At 40.6% G+C, this 20,702-nt stretch overlaps 1 protein-coding gene across 1 annotated transcript in view; it reads right to left on the reverse strand.

The window, feature by feature from the left end:
- Nckap5 (NCK associated protein 5) overlaps positions 1-20,702 on the reverse strand; it is a 777,883-nt gene that overhangs the window by 46,224 nt on the left and 710,957 nt on the right. The window contains exons 11-14 of the mRNA XM_071619312.1: positions 16,555-16,656; positions 12,190-12,378; positions 4,404-8,164; positions 3,533-3,710 (exon numbers count right to left, since the gene is read on the reverse strand). Of these exons, the coding sequence (XP_071475413.1) occupies positions 3,533-3,710; positions 4,404-8,164; positions 12,190-12,378; positions 16,555-16,656 (4,230 nt within the window). The remainder of the gene's footprint in view (positions 1-3,532; positions 3,711-4,403; positions 8,165-12,189; positions 12,379-16,554; positions 16,657-20,702) is intronic.

The raw sequence follows: 20,702 nt of genomic DNA on the forward strand, positions 1-20,702 counted from the left end.
ATCTCTAATTCTTGTCCAGTTTTTCGGGCTCTGTCATTATAGACAAGAACGGCTCCGAACATGAGCTAGTAATAAGTGACCTGTCACATTTCAGTGCATCCATCATATATTACCAACTCCTACCACTAGGAAGGACAGGAAGAAATGAGCACACAGAAGGCACAGAGGAAAGTGGAAGACAATATTCACCACTGATTCACACATGTAGATGATTTCATCACTGAACCCTGTACTGGGGACACTCTTCATTTGGAAGAAGTATCCATATATGTTCACATATTTCTTCTCTGGGTCACCCTAATGCTAATGACTTTTTTTTTTTTTTTGGTTACCTTAAAGCTTATTTAATAGGAAAAGCACATAATGAATCTATGACAGACAGGGAGCAATCCTGGGAGGGAAAACTAAAAGGCATGACCTTTGGAAAAGTTAGTCATTTAGAAAACTTTGTAAGAGGAGGACAACATAGGCATGCTTCTTATTAGCATCAAAACAGCATTTAGAACAGAATCATTCAATTATGGATATTGAAATTAGGACATTTTTGCAAAACTTAAGATGATAACAATTTGTGTAATTATTGTACTATTTGCTGCTGCTTCATCACCAGAGTCCCATTTTAATGGGATAGAATTAGATGATTTTTTATTAGCAAATGTGATTTTTTTCAGACTATGTGATGCTTCGGTGAGGAAAATACCCATAATTTAAATTAAAATACTTGGTAAAATGGCCATTTCCCTCCTGTGCATGATGAAGGTGTATGATCTCGTTAACTTTGTTAACAATTTTTATTTTTGTCCATTGGTGTTAAATAAGAGCCTGGAGCTGTCTTCCTTTGAGACTTCTCATTTCAGAAAATTATCTCAATGCACAGGAAAAAGGAACTTAGAACTCTCAGCAAGCAGAGTGCATCTCAATCTGACTCACTGACTTAATGCCGAGGCAGTCTTTCTAGGGGATACCTTTCCTCCTTCTTTCATTTAAATGATATAAAATCATTTTAAGTTCAAAGTAACATGGCCCCTGCTCTAAATTACGCAAAAATTAGAGCAAAGTGGTCTATAAATGATGGCAGAAATGGGGATGTAAGCCTCTAATTAAGGTTCTGAAAAGAGTAGAAGATTTAATTCAGCAAAGCATTACTGGGACTTTTGCACATGTTTTAGAATGTGTTTTAATAATAATAAAGAGGGATATGCAGTTACTACTGAACTGACTGGTTTGCTACAAATAAGGGATTTTGCATATATGTATACACACATGTATATGGGAATAATCTTTTATAACTACATTAAAATAATAAAAATGTCTTAGAACTCTCATGACTAAATATCTTAGTTTTAAAAGGGAAAGAAAGGGCAAGGAATGGTGATACATTATGTCAAAGGTTTTGGAATGGTTTCACTCAGGAAAAAAAAGTATAATATGTAATGCATATTTATAGTTATTATATATTCAAAAGAACCACTGTAAGAAAAATTATTATAACACACTGTAAAATAAGCAAAAGAGCAAATTTACCTTGAGCCCTAGTGGGAAAAAAATCTTTGAACTCTGAGGTTCATGGGTAGCCACATCAATGTACTAAGGTATCAGAGTTTTGCATCTAATCTTTTTTCTATATACACTGATAACATATAATAAATGGGTTTTCACAGTGACTCTTGTACTAGTCCCAAAAGAGACACTAGCAATGTTGTTTCTGAAATTAGTAATTTTATCCCAATCCACACTGATGATTATGGAGATGAAACAAACAAACAAAAAAAACAACACTGCATTTTACATTTTTTTTAAAAAATGGACTAGTTGGTCATCTTTCCAGGTTGATAATGTTCTTCTGTATGAAAAAGCTTCTCAGCATGACTAATTTCCTCTTGCAGCTAACTAGAAAAATTAGCATATCTCTATTGAGTGTATATTCAGGGTGGTTAGGGAATCTTTGTACTTCACAGAAAATAATAAGAATGCTTCTTGCAGATATTCTGGAAAGAGCAAAGGACCTTTTCTACCACTCTGTGAAAGATTGTAGAACAGAGAGGAAAAGCTTGGCAAATTACTATAGCATTAGGAAGTAATAAGAAAGTAAAAATGGGATTGTAAAAGCCAAACACAGGGTTTTTTTTTTTTTTTTCTGGTACTTCTGTACAGTGAAGATATACCCTAAGCTGTCAGAGCCATATTAAATGGGGCATAGTTAAATGGAGTGCCTCTGATAAGGGGCTCTGGCTGGGCTATCAGAGTTTTCCATCAGCTGGATTGAATTTCTGGCATATTGCACGTTTCTACACGTTCATTCTCTCTTTCCTTTCAGTGACAGTACAAGGGCAGCCTCAGATATGCTTATAATTTGTGGCTTTATAATGCAGGGGACGTCTTTACGTTTTCAAAGAAGGAACGATACCACAGGCAGGCGCCAAGAGTGGAAATGGAGGGAAAAAGAAACAACTTTTGCAAAAAACATGGAGTCCACATATGATTTCAGACAATTTGAAAGACCCTACAGCCCTTTGAATTCAAAATGTATCTGACTGCAAAAAATTTAAATGTGCACTTGTCTCAAATCTCACTATGTCTGTGAAACTTAAAGGAATGCTAAACATTAATAAATAATTATAAGAATGAATAACTAATAATGTCAGCTTATATAAAATATTTCTACTATAGAACTATACCAGAAATAATATTTCAAGTTTTTCCTCAGAAAATGGTAGCAGGTATGATATTTCATAATCTTTTTATTAGAGTATGAAAAAATATAGATAAGGTAATTCTGTAAAGAATTTTTTGGTGTAAGTGCTTTAAAACTTATTAAATGGAACAATGAACACATCAAGTCAATTATACAAGCATATAAAGAATGTAAAGAGAATAAATTCAATTTAAGGTGACTTTAAAATAAAAAAATATGATGTCTTAGGGAAATATAAAAGTGTCCTTTTATTTATATTTTAAAGGAAGAGTACTCCCCAAGTCTTGGACCTCATCACTGAAAGACTAAATGATAAGGCTCCAAGTTCCAAAAATATAATTCTTAGTCTTAATGCTTTCTGTCCAAGTAGAATGAACTGGGTACAGACAATTTTCACAAAATATGAACACTGTTTAAACCAAACCATTCAAGTAGCCAACACTCTCTTAAATTGTTCAATACACTTATTTCTAAAACGATACTCATTCCTTTTTTGTGGTTGGTGTTGGAAGTCATCAGAACTAATTTCCGGCACAAGGTATAATTTGAACGTGATGCTCGTGGCACAATTTGGTCACACTGAGCTTCCATCGTACCATTGTTCTGAAAGTAGGAGTGAGAAAAAAAGCATTCCTGCAGGGAGCTGTTCCCACTTGTGGTCCAGCTGCTATCTCTCTGCAACACTGATCACCAGAATTTTTCTGTTTTTTAAAAATCTTTTTCATTTTCTCTGTCCCTTGCAGTCTCTAACCATGCATTATTAGCAAGGGGTAGAAAGAATCCAGCCAGACCATCTCTAAAGGAAGCACCTTATGGTCAGCATGGTGGTGTACTTACCAGGGAGTCTCTGGGTGTCACCACATCTGCTTTGGTTTTGACATTTTTCTTGTGGCTTCCTTGAGTGCTGATAGAGCTGCCCATGAGACAGGAGCCCTGGGAACTGCCCTTTAACATGTTCCTGCAGGAAACATTCTTTGATCCACTCTCTGTCTGTTGAGCTCCTTTCTTATCAACTCTGCAGGTAGAAAGTGATTCCTCTGATAAATTACATTGCTCCTCTTCAATCACTCTCCTTCCCCCAATCCTTTAATGTCTAAACTAACTCCATGCAGCTCTTTGTCTTTAGGCCTTGGAATGGTAAATGTTACTCACTAGCCTTGAGTGACTAATATGCCAGGAGTGTGTCAATGTAGATGCTATAATAATCTACTTTTTAAATTTTTATGCTTTACGGAGGGGCAAAATAAAAACCACCAAAAAGTGACTGATAAATACATTCTGGCTTAAGGTCGGCAGGAAAAGTAATTATGTCTGGAAAGTTTCTAAGTATATATTTGCTCAGTACAATCAATGAAATCTGCATACTATAAAACGTATGTGTAATTTTCTTCCATTTCATGCCATGTGGGTACATTCATGGTTCCTAGTATAGGTTGAATTTCTATCAACCTTGATAAAACTTACCATTCTTTAATTTCAAAGACCATTGGCTTGGTTAACAAAGTATCGTGGACTAAATTATCATTTTATTGCTCACTTTTATTTCATTGTTTAAATTCTGGCTAATGTATAGTAAGACTGCTCCTATGTGTTTCTGCTTTTGTGAAAACCGTGTTTGATTGGCATCTGATATGTGGGAAGGAAAGAGCTCTCCTTAAGGGGGAGGGGTCTGTCCTCTACATTGTTGTTCACTGTCCCCGTGAGTTACCTGTTTAAGAGTTCCGTCATAAAGTTATCTTTTGCTGAACTCATAACAGGGATGGGTCTGTTTCTTGGTTCCAACTTCATTCGGTTGTAAATGTCTGGTGATGTTTTCAGGTTATTTTTGCTTTGCAAACCAACCTCGGGACTGTCTTCCGACGTGTTGCCCCTGTTGAGCTCATTTTCGATTTCATACTGCAGTTCAGACTTTTTCTTTTCTTTTTTTCTTTCCGATTTTAGTTGTTTGTTTCCAAACCCCAAGGCTTTTGCATCTTTCTTTTCCACTTTGGTTTTGGACACATCCATTTTCCGGCTACTGAGAGCTGGAAGTCTGCTCTTCCGAAAACCAAACCAGCTGGCGAAAGAAGGCCCTGGCTTTGGCTTTGCTTCCACAGAGGTGGACTTTGTCTGCACTTGGCCCTTTTCCACGTTTTCCTGAATGCACAACATGACCTTTTCTTCGATTGTGGGTGAGAGGGGGGCTTCTGGGCTCACAGCACCAGTCTCAGTTTTAGAGGCATCTGGATGCCTTCCAGAAGTTTCTAGCTTGGATGCCCTGCTTGTTTCCAAATTGTTTGGAGGCTGTGTCCTCCCTGGGGCCATCAAGGCTTGAGGGCAATCTGCTGGGGTGGGTAGGCACCTGCAGTGGTCACTGCCTGGTTCCCCAGGTACAGTCAGGCCGGCGCATTCTACCTGGGCAAAGGCCCGCTGGTGTTCCATTCCAGGTGGGGTGGGGATCCCTTCAGGTTTTGGGGGGATCCTCAGGGGCAACTTGCTTGGGCTCCCATGCTGGCTACTGGAACTGCCTGTGCTCCCTTGGGAGCATTGCCGGGAGAAGGAGTGTCCCAGGGGCTTTCCAGCACTGGGGGGACTCTCAGATGTGGGAGCAGAAGAGGTCTTGGGAGGAGAGCTTTCGGCAGAGGCATTCTGCCTGGTCAGAGAATTGCCTCTCTCAGCAGTGTTGGTAATAATCTGAGTTCGGATTTTGCCTGAACCTTCCATGGGGGGAGTAGAGGGTTTGTCTCCTGAGTGGGCACTGAAGCTCTGGCTTCGGGCTTTGGCACCATTCATGCCTAGAGCTGGTTTTAGGTGTGGTTTGCTGGAGGAAAGAGATCTTTTCACTGATCTGTTTTCTACTCCATCTTTTCCATCAGTCCCAGGGATGCTATTTTCCAGTGATTCTGGCAGTGCTGTTTCCAGGGGAAGGCCTTCTGCTAAACTGTCTGGCCCCTGTGAACCCAGTGTAGAGGTGGTTCCTCTGTTCCCTGCGGTCTCAAGCCTTGCTGAATGCCCGGAGTCCTCGGGTTTAGACTCGCCCACAGCCACAGAACTTCTGGAGGCTTCATTTAAACTGTCTTTTTCATGTTTTCCTGGCACTGTGGAACTTTTCCTGAGCAACTGGGGAGACTTCATGAGAACTTTGAGTCCCACCGGGAGACGAGTTTTCAGTCCTTTCTCATGAGCATTATGACAACCATATGGGGCACTATGGCTTTTGAAGGAGGAAGAGGAACTGTTAACCTGAGATGATGGTGACTCATTGGCCCCTAAGAAGGAAGGCTTGGGGGATGCAAGGACACTGTCATTCACTTGTCCTTTTCTTCCTGGAGATACACTTTTGGAGGCTATCTCCACTGGCTCATGGATGGAAGGACAATTCTTGGGTGTCCTTATCCCTGTGTCTGTGTGTATGATCCCAAGTGTTTGGTGAGGAGAGGTTTTGGGGACACCTCTCTTTGGAGAGAACTTTGGAGGCCCTGGAGACATCATGGCAAAAGAGCTAGTGGGGATGTGAGCAGGGCATCTGGTGGGAATCGTGGTTTCTGTGGAGGGTGGAGCATGGGTGAAGACAGGCTTTTTGAAAGCCATGGAAGGTTTCTTCCTCTGCACTTCTGTTGTGGCATGATTAGAAGAAATGACAGGAGCAAAGGTTCCTTTCAGCAGAGGGGTCTTGAATACTGTCCTTGCTGTGTCATTGGGGACTCTGGTTTCAGATTTGGCAGATGAAGGTGGCGGCAGATAGTCATAACTGGACCTGACCAGGAGAGAAACTGACCTGCCTGGAGGAGGGGGCGGGGAAGGAGATTTCATTCCCATGTCTGGCTCTGAATCACAATGTTGGTCCCTTGTAGGAGGGTCTCCATTCTCATGAGGCTCTGCAAGGGGCCTCGACCGCAAAGGAGTCTGACTCTTAGAGCACTGGACCGAGTCCTTCCTGCTGGACATTTTGGGGACATGGGGAGTTTGGAGAGGGTGTTTTGGAATGTGCGATTCTGTTTGTGCATTGGAACAGAAGGGCCCTGGGCTCTCAGTCTTCATGAACCGTGAGAGTTTCCCAGGAAGTAAGGCTGATGATTTCTCAAGAGTCACTAGGCCAGAGGGGGAACCTAGTGTGGAAGCTTCAGGCTCTATTATTTTTGATTTCTGAGGTGAAGACTTGCCTCTGGCAGGTATTTTTGTCAGACTTTGCTTTTGATAGATACCTACAGATGCCCCAGACCTAGAATTATTCTGGCATGACATATTGTGTGTTGGCTTGGTCAGTTTTTGTCGTGCGGCATTTTGCGTTACTGACTGGGGGCTGAAGGAGTCTATGGTCACCAGAGGAACATTATCCATGTCATCCTTTGGAATGTTTTTCTCACTTCCCTCTTCAGACCTTTTTAAGAAGGCAGAATCTCTCGTAGCAGCAGCTCCCAGCTGTAAATGAGCAATTCCCTGAGGTGAAAGTTCGGTGTGTTCAGCCTTCGGCCCAGCAGAGGCCGTGTTGATGGAAATTTCATTTCTGGTAACAGTGACAACTCCAGTCTGGTGAGAGCTGAATTCAACGGGTTCACCATCTTCCGCATCAAATATTACAGTGACACATTCTTCTGAAGAAGTCCTTTTTACAACCCTTTGCTGCTTAATAAAGCCAAATGTCTTTGGCCTCGTCTCTAGGTAGGTGGGCACTGTTTTTTCCTCTTTAGGAGACTCAAGTTCAGACTTTCTGAATCCTATGAGGATGTCCAGGTTCTCAGTGGACTTGTCGGTGTCAGCAGTCAATGACAAGTCTGAAGGGCTTTTCTCATCACTGCTCTCTATGCGTAACTCATCTAGGGTTTCGTTGTCATCAGTGTCTGAGAGCTGGAGATTGAGAGCCATGTGACTATGGCCTTGGTTGTGCGGATCCCTCTCCCTCTGCACCTGAGGTACCTGCACACTTGGGCACAGCTTCCTGTCCAATGGGTAGTTGCTGGCACAATGAGATAGCTTTTCAGGCTTTTCCCTGGGGTAAACTGAGGACATGTCTTCTGAAAAGTGTTTTCCATCGGGCTCCCAGCCAAATAGACTATCAGAAACACTGTGGGTTAACTTACTGCTGTGCAGCCTGCAGCCTTCATTTGGAACTGTTTGCAGCAATGCTAAAGAGGATGAGTCTTCATCGGCATCCTCCTGAGGATCTGTATCATAAACAAATGTCTTGTGGAGCTCCCTGCCAGGGCTCCCCACACCAGGTAGTTTGCTGGAAGGATATTCCTTAAGGCTGCCACTTTTAATTCCTGGAGAATATATTCCTTCATTTGAGTTCATGCAATCTTTATAACCCCATTTGGTTATCACTGACGGGGGTTCAAGCAACACTTTGCGTTTCTGTAGCTTCCTTAGCCCTTCCAAAATATGACTTTCCTTGATCCGAGTGGGAGGTAGTTCATCTGCAGAACTAGCAAAGCCACTTGGGAGTGAAGAATCGATACTTAGCCTTTTATCCCAGTTTTGTGTTGATTGCTAGGAAAAGAAAAGCAGATATCAGAAACAATTGAACTATGTAGATCACAAATATATAAAAGGAAAAACCTATTGTTAGGCTTAATTTGTGCTATTGGTTAATAAGGATTCACATATAAATGTAGTTTATGCAATGTTAACTATGTAGTAAACATTGATTTTGCCAGATCCTGTGCTACAGTAGCACCCTGAAATAAAGGAATAGAAGGTAAGATCTCTACCTTGGGGGAGCAGAAAACTCAGCAGAGGAGAGGGGAGTTAGCCAAAATTAAGTGTATGTCATAGGAGAAAATGAGACCTGTAAATGGGGTGGGTATTATAGATTCAGAAGAGGGAGCCCAAAGGCTTGTTTGGAAAAATCTTGAAAGGAATATAGGAAAGATATTTTTTAAAAAACATACCTAGCTCTTGCCTCAGGTTACAGGTGGGGAAAAGGCTTTCCAAGTTGAAGAAATGGAATGGGGAAATACCTGAGTCAGGGAGGTACGTTCAAGGAGCACTTAGGGAATACCCAGAAGATAATAGGGCCTTCCTGTAGAGTGCCGATGGCATGTGGAGAGGGTAAACCAGAAAAGTAAGCAGCTCCCTATCTACATGTTCTCTCCATTCTAACATTTGATAGTTCTTTGACTTCATGAACATCAATAAAATGTTTCTCAAGTTATTATGTATACATTCATGCCCTTACATATATGCTTACTTATAAGACCTGGGCATTTTCTATTAGAGCCCCATAGTAATTATTCTTCTACTAACTTACAAATGTCAATTTCTTGCCCTTCATACTTCCTCAAATGTCAGCCTTAGTTTTGGGAACCTGTTTTGGAAATGTCACAGGAAAAAGATTGCATTCCACACATTCACATTTTTCACACCATTGGCTATAAAAAAATGGAAGGGCAAAAGGAAAGGACTAACATTTACTGAGCACCTGCTGTATACTGACCACGTTCACAGTACTTTGCATCATTGGAACACTACCATAGGGAGACATTATCCTTCTCATTTTACTACGGAAAAAACAGATTCAAAACTGGTCCGTTGCAACTTACAGAGATACGAAGAGCTGGAGCAAGGGTTTGGATTCTGTTTTCCCTGGCACTTTCTACAGCACTGTCCATTTTACCTCAGTTCAAAGGTGGCCGGAGGGGATGTGTCCAGCTCTCCAGCCTGTGTTCCTAATCTTGATGCTATTCTACAAAGTCAAACTTGGCTTCTAGTCTCCCTTCTGCATTAGACAGTGTCCTAACAGAAATCACAAGTTACCTGTGCACTAATTTCTTGAATAGAACTTGCAGTTTAAATTACAAGCCAGCACCCAGGGAAATGAGTAGGATGTAAAGGGTGATCTGATGACTTTTTACAAAAGGTTACCTAATTAACGGCAAGTAACTTCAACAGCTAAATGTGGTAGTTTCAGAAGAGCACTCAGAACCAGTCTTGGCTATACCAGCTGTTCTCCGCCATGCAACTGAGTGTTTAAGTATGTGCTCATGTGCAGAGATAGAAAAAGTGTCAGAAACTTACACGGGGATCTGGGCTTTTAAGTAACCTGTGAACATTTGCTTTTATCCAAGAAATTTCCATGACAATTATTCTTGCTATCCATAACACACACACATTTATTTGTTTTTAAGTCAAATTACATATTTTCTTTTGAAGAATTCCTTGGTGTCAGAAGTTGCTGGGAATAAATGTTATTTGGTGATGGCATCCCTTTTCCCTGCTCTTCCTCTTTGCCATTTAAAGCTCCTTTGGAAATCAGAAGCAATCCCCTCAGTGAGTCTGAGTATTACAGACCACCCAGGTACAGTCCGCCTCAGCTTAGATTTCTAAGAATTTCTATGATCCCGATAGTCACATTGACAGGAAAGCAGAGAAACCAGGCAAAAATGCCCTGCAAGAGCTTGGATGAAGCAGATGTGTCTACCCCACAGAAGGTACGCGTGGCCTCTGCTGACCCTCCTCCTCTCTGCCCCTGTAGAGTCTGCCCGTGCTGCACTTCACCTTGCCCCAAGGTTGGTGGCTGTAAACCTTCAAATGAGATTGGTCACCTTCCTCCACCATTTTCCACAGGAGGTTGTGGCATTTAACAACTTGAAAAACGTCTAACCCATCTTGAAACTTGGGAGCAAAAATAAAAGCATGCGTTCCCTGTGGCTGAGGGGACTGGGAGGGGCTGGTATTTCCCACAGGTGGATGCCTTCTCTGCTGGGCAAAGTTGCAGGACAGTTGCCCTCTGGAGCAGTTGTGGATGGCTTCAGGATGCTGCTGCGGAGGTAGGGGTCACAATGCCTATACTTGTTTTCCACTCCTTACCTGGACATCTGGATTATAATTTCATTTATTATTTTAAAAAGGACACTGTTGGTCTTACTAGGAATAAATCCATCCCAACACTGGGCACAACACCATCATGTATTAGGCTGACTCAACAAGGCCATGAGAGCAAAACCATTAAGAGTGAAGGTTCTGGAACCAATTGCCCAGTTCTGCCATGTACTGGCCATGAGATCTTGGGCCAGTTACTTAACTTCTCATCTGTTACTCAGTTTCCTTATCTGTAAAATGGGGAGAATAGGAAAATGTACTTAACAGACTATTGAAAGCATTAAATGATACTTGGGAAGTGCCTAAAAAGTTTGAGATAAATGATAATAATTCTTTAATTAGAGCCAAATTACTCCATGTAGAACATGCTGGTACATTTCATTCAGGCTTCCTTTCTGTTTGTACATAAAACAGTATTTAAAAAAAAAGCTCTTGAGTTCAAAAAGAGCTCTTAGTCATATATTTTATATGTTAAATTCAAATTGATAACATTTAATTTAATTATGCAAGTTGATATAAATGAGCACGTGGCACCAGGTAAAAACCCCCAAAGTTCCTCAAATATAGCATAAATTTAAAATGTCTGGACAGGCCTGGATCCAGCTTGCTGTGTCCCTGAGAACCAGGACAGTGCACTGTGACATGTGACAGGTGCACAGAGATTCCATAACCATGAGTGCACGCCACCCAGTGTCTGTGCAATGTCTTCAGAACTTTCCTTCCCTTCTTCCCAGGGGAGAGATTGCCTTAGAACATCCATGGCTGCTTTAATTCAAAGAATTCAGTCAAAAATTTTTAAAAAGAAAGTAAAAGGCTCTGGGAAGGACAGCTAAGTGGTGCCAGAATGAAATGAGCAGAGTATGGGGCCATGGGAGTCAGCAACGCTCAAGAGACAAAGAGAGGAAACCTCTCTGGCCATGTTCCTGGTCTCTGAGGAGCCAGGCCCCTGGCAGTCATTATTCAGAACTCTGAATTGCTCCTCAGAGGGAGCGATTCTGATAATGCAGTAGGCTCTCCACTTTGCATTAGATGTCTGAGTCCTAGGGAATAGGCTTTAAATGCAAGCTTGAAATCTTTTTTGGAGTTCTTGTTCAGAAGATGACAAAGCTGCTCCCTCACCAATATTTTCTGGGAGTTATGGAATTTTCCTGGTTTCTAAACTGCTGAAAGCATAAACTAAATTTACCCAAATGGTAGAAAAATGACTTTCAAATATTCTGATTCAAGGTTCCCATTCTCACGTATTCTGCTTTCTTTCCACTCTAGGGAACTGCTAAAACAGCTCTTTCAAAATTCTTGGCTTGCACCAGTGTGCAAAGAAGTTTGGTCAAAGCATGAAGGGATCTTTAGATGTGTGAGCCCACTGTGCAGGTGGATGGCTATCCTTCTAATGGGAAGCATTGTCTAAGCACCTTGGCACATAAATAGGAATGGACCTACTTTCACTGAAGGCAGGGTCCCTGTGGTTCACCACAGTACATTCCCCAGTATGCTGCCTTCCAGTTGATAGGGAAATCATATTTGATGAGCCACAGCACTGATTAGTGGAGGTCAGCATAAACCATGAGCAGGTACTCAGCAAATGGTCATTTCCCTCTTAACCCTCCCTCCAACTCTCCGCCTCCGTGACCACATCCTACCAGCAGAGGATCTGGTTCACTCAGATGCTAAAAATGCCTGGAAAGGAGCCTTACCCTTTTCCTGAGGTTCTTGCCATCATGCCATGTGTAAGAGGAGCCACTGGAGTATTCGCTGCAGGTGCTGGAAAGGGACAGTTCACTGCTACTGCAGCTGTTTCGAGGACAGAGGTGACCAGGGATGACAGCCCCCAAGCCAGTGCACTTCAGGGCAGAAGTTCCTGATCTTGCATTCAGTTGGTATTCCTGAAAAGGCAAGAAAGTTCTGAGCAAGTGCCTGCTTAGGGAAGAATAAGTACCAACTGAATCTCATAGTGAGTAGTCAGAAGCACAGACTTAGGAGCCAAGCAGACTACAGGCACTGTGTTTACTGTGTGGCAACAGGGAAGTTAATTAGCTTTTCTAGCCATGTTCTCCTTTTCAAAGGGAATAATGACAGTAGTGCCTACCCTAAAGGATTATTGAAAGGAGTAGATGAGTTACTAGATATGAAGCACATAGCACAGCATCTGGCCTATAATTGCTGCTCAATTATTGCAAGTTCATTATAATCAAAAGTACCATGATGGTGGTTTCTTTTATCCTTTCTTACATGTTAGAAAATAAGATCAACATCAAAATATGACTCAAGGTCATTGTAATGTTTTGAGCAACTAATAAAAAAAATTTGATGAGCAAATTAGACTAGTTTATATGATAAAATTTACATTTTTTGTAACATATGCTTTGGTAAAAATATCTAGTTTATTCAACCCCATTTCAATGTTTAAATGAATTCTACTGTCATGTAAGACTGAAAAAGAATAAATAAAAAACAAGCATGTAAAAAAAAAAATATGACTCAAGGGCTGCTTGGACAGCCGAGAGGTAGAGTGCTTGCCTAGCATGTGTGACACCACAGGCTCCTCTCCCAGCACCACAAAACAAAACCCCCAAATGACAACAATAACATGACTTGAGTGCTACAAATGGAAGGAGACAGAGTAGTGTCCTTGGCTATAGGGTTCAAGAGCCTGAGCACTAGACTGCTAGTCTAGTGTCTGGATCAGGCTACAAAATGTCACTAAATATGTGATCTTGAGAAACACAAAAAATTAACTTCCATGGACCTTAATGTCCTCATTTGTATCTTCACTAGATTACTCCCAAGGTCCCGTCTGGCTCTGACAATATTCTTTTAAATAAGCTGTCAAATGCCCCCAGTTTGTCGGTGACATCTTTTAATAAGCCATGAACAGGGGACAACAAACTTATGTATTCCAAGTCTACAATGTAAAATATAAGACTTTTTGTATCTAGTTGGCTGTCCAAATGTCAATAATGCACACATCAAACAGATCTGGGTCCTATGCAGAAGGCCCAGGCTGTTGGAATGCTAGTGGTCTGCATAAAGCAAGGGTGACCAATAAACTGTGAGCATCCAAGCACATCTTGACAGCCACATTACTGCCCCTTACATAACAAATGAAGTTCTACAAACCAGACAGGCTAAATTAAATTAGTACCCAGACCACTGAGAATAAAATCTCTCTACTATCATCTAATTCCAGTCTCCTATCTATATAAAGCTTCATTTCAGGAACTCTTTGATGGGATGCTATCTGTCTTGGTGTCTCTTGCCTCTTACTTATGTGATTCACTGACACTTTCTGGGTGCCTCTGGTACCCCAGTACTTATCACTGCTTTCCAAATGCAATTCCCACTGACGGTGACTAAACACCATGCAGGGAAGAAGGTAATGAGAATGTGAGGGTGCTTGTGGTAATGCTGAGCCCCTGCATAAGTGTATGGGGCATGTTTAATTTGCTCTCGAATCAATATCCATAATACTTAATAATGTTAGATTTTATCTGCTTTGCTATCAATACTTTATTTTTTGCTGCATAACAATTTCTTTAAGTGATCTAAAAATGCCAAGAACTTTTATTACCGTGCTCTCCTTCCCCTGAAATGTGACTCTAAACATCAAGGAAAGGAGAAATTTGTCTTAAAAATCCAGATTTCAACAATATCTATTGGTTTATACCCTAGTTTATTGCCAGATGTAACTTGGTTAAGGGGAGTTCATATTTGGAACTCAGCTGCCTACGACCAATGGCTATGTCTTGCTGGAGCACCTGGAAGCTAAGCCTCAGCCCTCACAGACATCTAGAATGCTCCCTGAGCAAATATTTAGAAACACCCCACCCGACCCCACCTCTACTTGTGTGCCGTCCAGTTCCTCCAGCCTGTTCTCTCACATTTTGTGTCTGAGTAATCCGGGAAGAGGTAGTTACCTAGGGCTGCCTCTGCTGGTAACTATGTCTCCTTTGCAGAGAGGGCTTGTGACTGCCTTTCACCAGGTGACCTGGAACTAAGCTCCATTGGCCTTTTTACACCCTGCTTGGCTTTTAGTGACAGTTTGCATCCTGCCATTCCCCAGAGTACTGGGGCTTGTATATGATTTCCTACCTATCCCTCACCACTACACCTATCAAATCATACCTGTTTTTACAACTTAACTCAATTCTCAGGATTCTTAATGCATAGGCCCCCCTTGCCCAGTTATAACCCATAGGAGTACCTCCTGCAAAGAGGCTGCATTAATATGACAGGAAACTAGATCTTGGAAGATGGGCTGGAGTGAGAATGAACTCTGGGGTCTCTTGGCCTTAAACTTGAGTGCCCAAATGTGATAGAGGAAGGGCTGTCAATGTTATGTGTGGCAGGTGGGTGAGAGGGATTGGGCAGAGAGGTGTCAAAAGCATTGACTGCATAAGATAATAATGAAGATGGAACTGCTTCTGGCATAGGAACTTGTAGGGGCTGATGCTTTTATAAAGAGACACACATGTGTGTCTTGCCTCTTCAACTAAATGATACGTTCACAATCTGCCTACAGGACCCTGTTTGAAACTTCCTGGCATCCCATCATTATCTGATACCTGGCACACAAGTGATAATATAGTACTGGGCAATAACCAAAGTGGATGCACTTGGTCTCAGGGATCACCATAGGAGTTTTTGGAAAGACGTACTAGTAGATGGCCTTCTTGCTCATTGTTTCTACCTCTGCCATGTTTTCCTGTGGCTGTGACATAGTGCCACATGTTCAAGGAGAACAGAAAAGGGTAAAAGCAACAGAGATCTTCTGATGGTCCCAATGTTATTAGCAGGTACTATGCTACACACATTTCATGTATTATCTCATGTAATCCTTGCTATAATTCTCTGAAATAAAAAAGAAATATCATTACCCACATTTTCTAAATGGGAAATCTGGCGTACTCAGATTTTAATATCTTGTAAAGGATTACTTGGCCAACACAGCATTGTGATGCCAGACCCAAGTCCCAGCCATTTTGCTGTAATACTGAGAATGGCCCCTGACAGCAAAACTCTCCGGGATACACAGAACATTAGAATCCCTCTGAGCATGACTGTCAATAGATAATAATTATCACTAAAATTCTTCTTTGTCAGAAAATGCATATTGGTTTCCACTGCAACATTATCTTAATTATGTTTATTTCATTGGCAAAATTCACCCTGTTTTCCCTATTCAAACTGTATTTTTTTCAATGTGCATTTTAGATTACTGCCTTGAATGACTCGTATATTTTTATATCCTTGCTGTGAGAAATGCCATATGAAATCTACAATTTTACTTAAAAAATAGAGAAACTGAAGCCAAGAGTTTCTTGAATAAGAATTGCATACTTTAAAAAATCCCTGATCTTAAGGACATATTATAGATGGGATGGCATTAGGTCTTTATAGAAGTTTAAAATGACTGCATTCCACTGAAATCTAATTTCAATTTAACTTGAGATTATTTACCTTTGATATAGAATATCCTGTATACAACTAACAAAATTATAAAGTAAAATCCAGTGATCCATAATGTTCAAGTAATTTATTTAAGCCTAACATTTTTCATTATGTATTTATACAGCTGTTATATGTTTTTTTTCAAGTTACTCTTTTTATGTCAATGGGATTTAAAAGCCATGCTGGTTAAAGTTTTGCCAAATAAGCACAAAGCGAACCCCAGCTAAAGGAAAAAAAAAAGCACAGCCCATGAATTTTTAAAAGTTCATACATAATATATCATAAAAGTAGGATGAATAATATGGGACATGGGCTTTAATAAAAAGCTCCTTGACCATTTCTCAGAGACTTTGAGATGTAATCAATACCCCAAAAGGTATCTTGGGGACAAAGCCAAGATTTATGACATTTTTGCCTAGAGTGACACTTTCTGCTTACTATATCAGCTGGGGGACATGATATTGAATTTCAGAGAACACAAGAAAGGAAGGTCTTTTTATCTGCCTGACAATGCTTCAAGGATGCATTTTATGGTTCAGCTGTGACATCATATTTGATGGAAGGAAAATAACAACCTGAACAAGTCCTCTGAAGGCAACTGGGGGACTCACGTGTAGCTCAACATCGGTTCGTGACTGCGTCAGACTTCGGCTCCTTCCCACCTCTGAGAGCAAATCTCCAGATGAAAGATCCAAGATGCGTGAGTGAAGTTTCTAGGAGAAGCCAAGCAGAAACAGGGAATAGCCATCATTGAACTGTTTGTTTTAAAATCCTGCCTTGGACAACTAAGTCTCAAAAGAAGTGACATTTCTGGATTAGAGAATACATGCCCTAATTCAAACACGTTTATTCCAGTTTATTAGGTGTTCAATATCTATGCACATACACAGATTGCATTTTGTAAACAATAATCATACATTTTACAGTTTTTCCATCTGCCTTGGGAAATAGTTGAATAAGTTGTAGTTGAAAGATTAGCAGGAAATACGTGACTATCCCCAATATACTTACTGACTAGTGTGAAAACAACTTCTGATATTCATATTAAAAAACTCAATCATCAAGTTAACCTAAAGATGTTGAGTGGTGGTTAAAATCTAAGCAAATAATTACGAAAATGACCTTATTTCTAAACAGCACTGATCTTGTGAAATCTTCCCTTGAACACATTTTAACTCAAAGTCATTAGCGTCATCTGTTAGAAACAATTAATGTGAATAGAAAATAATTGCATCAGGGATCTGGGGACTCAGAGGATTTTGTGCATTAATATTTACGTGCTATTCGATTATATACTGAATTCTTTATTTCAGTTTTGCTTGGAAGGCCTGCTAAAACAGGGACATTTCACTATATTAATCTTTATACTAATTACTAAGACTTTTCTGTGGACATTAAATTTGATCAGTTTAATTGTAAATACAATAAAACCCATGATTTATCCTCTAATGTTTCTACTAGACCCGTGACATTTTAAAAGTGGTACTTGTACCCTGGTTTGTCTTGGTTACAACTTTTGTGACTTCAGACACTAAAAATGTCTAATCAAGTAAGTAAAAAAAAAAAAAAAAAGGAATAAATCCAAATCTGGCTGCATGTTGCTTTGAAAATTCAATTTTTCTAATGAAGATAAAACCTCAATAGGTAAATAGAAGACTGACTTTGTTTCTGAACAGTTTTTATAATCCTTAGGTTCTCTCTAGATTCTGAGTTTCCTGGGGACAAAGATAGAATTTCTCTCACCATTTAATTCCCAGGACCTGACACAGTATATTATACTCAGTAAGTACCCAATAAATGCTCATCACAGTCTATAAAGGAAAAATGATGTTGTTAGATTATCCCTATCTGTATATAGGTTTTAACCATTGAGAGAGTGCCAGAATAATTATAATGTTTTAAGACCCAAGAATACATTTATCAATATGCAAACAGTAGAAGTAGTTATGGGAAATGACATTCAACAAAAGAAATGATGATTTTGAGTGGTATATCATGTGATTTGGAGGAAAAGTCCTGTATAGATATCTGACTTCTTATTCAGTTCATGACTGTACTTCACTCCTTTTTCTATGATGTCACCCTTTCACTGACTGCATGAATATGTGCGGGTAAAAACCTCCTTTCCTAAATGATGTTATGTGTCATTGGTTTTTATCCAACTGCTCAGTCCCTGCCTTGAAATCAGTAAGGTCTTCGTGGAGATGGAGGAGGTCCTGGAGCAAGAGATCAGGGCACTTGAGTTCCAGCCCTGTTAAAGTACAGGTTTCACGGGTTCTCAGGAATGTAATTGAACCTCTCTGTGTGAGATCCCTCACCTATTACAGAAGGATGGAAATGGCTGCTTAATTCACCATCAAAGAATGGGCACGAAGTCATAGCAAGAAGAGGTGATATATAGGAACCCATGTAGCCTTACTGCAAGTTATTGTCATAATTGAGAGTGCGTGGTAGGTAGTTTCTTAGAGGTTAGGTATAATCATTTGCTGTTATAGTATCCATGCATGTAAGGTAAACAAAAACCAACTCAGGAAAGTAAAATCTCAAAGAAAAATGTCTATGTATATGTGGGTGATAAAACCACTTTTGTGAAACCATGTTATAATCTGAGCTTAATTCTGATCTTGAAAAAAAATAGTAGAATATTTATGTGGACAATTCAAGTCACTGTCGGAAGGGGAGAGAGAAGGCATGACTCTTTCAGAGAAGACCTCCTGCTGAGAGGGCAAATTCTCCATCTCACATTCAGCCATACTTCATATTCCCTGTTGGAGTCCATCTGGATTAAAATCTCTTACCTGAACAGCTTTAAACTTCACATGTTTAGCCTGAAAATCCAGAAAAGTCCTGGATATGGTTATGTTTTGCTTTAGATGTGAAAGACAGCAAGACCACTCAATAAAGGTGTAAAACTGACATTGAATCATCTGTTACTTGGTCTTAGTAACTGAGTTTGGCCTCAGAAATAGACTCCTAGCCTCCCATATCTCCAAACCAGTGAGAAATACTTTCTTCAAATGCTTCCTTTGAGGGCAACAGTCTTACTCTCCCTTCCTATCTGACTGGTTCCATTGAATCAGGAATGTGCCCCTCTCCCTTCTGAGTTGATGCTTTCATCCATATTTCCATTGGACACTATCCCAGCTCTTGTTTACAAAAAAACAAACAAACAAAAAAACTGCCCAGGATTCAAAACTACATTAAAACTCTACCTGGAAGGTTACCTATCCTCACTAATGCAGGGTGGGTTCTCTCCCCTGATGGATTACATTGCTCCCTCCCTCAGGTCCTTTATCTAGTGTACCAATACTGAACTGCTCCTGTTATAGGTTCTGCTTTCCCATGGGTTATTAGCTCCATGAGAATACAGGCCAAGTCCTATGTTTTCACTTTGTCCCTGAAGCAAAGACTGACACACAGCTGGTCTTTTCTCCTAGCCTCTTTTTTAGTAAAGGATAGCCATGGTTAGTTCTAGCCCACGGAGTGTGGGCAAAAGTGATGTCTGCCCTTTCCCCTTGGTCCAGGAACATCCCACATATGTTTCTCTGCACTCTATTCCCTTCCATTGGCTCAATGCAGTGAACTCAGTACAGTAACTGTAGAGGCTACATGTCCAACAGGGAGCAAACCTGGGGAAGAGAATTTGGACTCGTGAATCACCAACTGGATGACAATTACACTAGGACCAGAAATACCTCTTTTGGACTTTATATGAGGAACAAATCAGCCATGATTCATTTGGAGTTTGTTTGTTATCACTAACGCTGACTTGGCTGATATTGCCTTCCTTTGAGATAAGCACTTTGCAGCACACAAGGTAGTTACTCAGTAGGTACTTGCGTTCATACTCACGTACGTCTGTGTGTTAATAAGTGCATCTGTGCACACACCTATTTACACATGTATATGGCTGTTAGGGGACCAAGGTGACTTCCTACACTGAGGATTCCAAGCTTACTTTCTGTCACTAGATTCAGGAGCAAGGGTGGGACATTTCTCGAAGGCTTAGACTGTATCACAAGTCATAGTGAGGACCTACCTTCCATACCAGGCTAAAATACCAAATTTAGTTTTGAAGACATAACAATGTCAGGGCAGCTGGTACCCAGACCACAGGTTGGATTAGTGATATATGGGGATTAACTTGCCCTTAGTTGGTTAGCCCTATGTTCTCTTGTATAGTCCTCTATCAATGAGACCAGGAAGAGAAATGTCCCCCACGAGAGACTATGCCAAGGATGAACCATCCTTTATCAGGTGGGATAGAGGTAGAGTGACCCCTGTGGCTCTCCAGTTAATGAAGACAGCAGAGACTGGAGACTAAGGTATGCTCAAGCCTTTTAGAACTGGTCAGAGGATGAGAATTTTCCATTGTTTCTCTCTGTGGCTCACATGCAGCAGTTTCTCAGGGGTCAGTGAAGGCTGGTTGCCTTTGATAGAGTCCTGCCTCTAGGTTTTGACTCAGTTCTGTAATGATTTCTTAACTTTAGGACAGTAATTGCGAAGGCCAGGAAGACATTGAGACCTTATTTAGTGGTACAAGGCAAAGTTAGAAAACAGAACTTCTGCTAAGAATTTTGCAGAACGTGGGACACTATTCAGAAATTACAAATAAAATAGAGTAATGAACAGTTTCTGTGTTTGCTAATGTGCTTCCTAAAGTTTGGAAAGGAAGGTGTGAATTTGTCCTTATGAGGATTTCAGAGGCTATTAGCTCAGCTTTAGGAATCAAGAGGAGAGGACAAAAAGGATTGTTTGA

The sequence above is a fragment of the Marmota flaviventris genome, chromosome 11 (assembly GCF_047511675.1).
Source record: "Marmota flaviventris isolate mMarFla1 chromosome 11, mMarFla1.hap1, whole genome shotgun sequence".
In the NCBI taxonomy this organism is placed as follows: domain Eukaryota; kingdom Metazoa; phylum Chordata; class Mammalia; order Rodentia; family Sciuridae; genus Marmota; species Marmota flaviventris.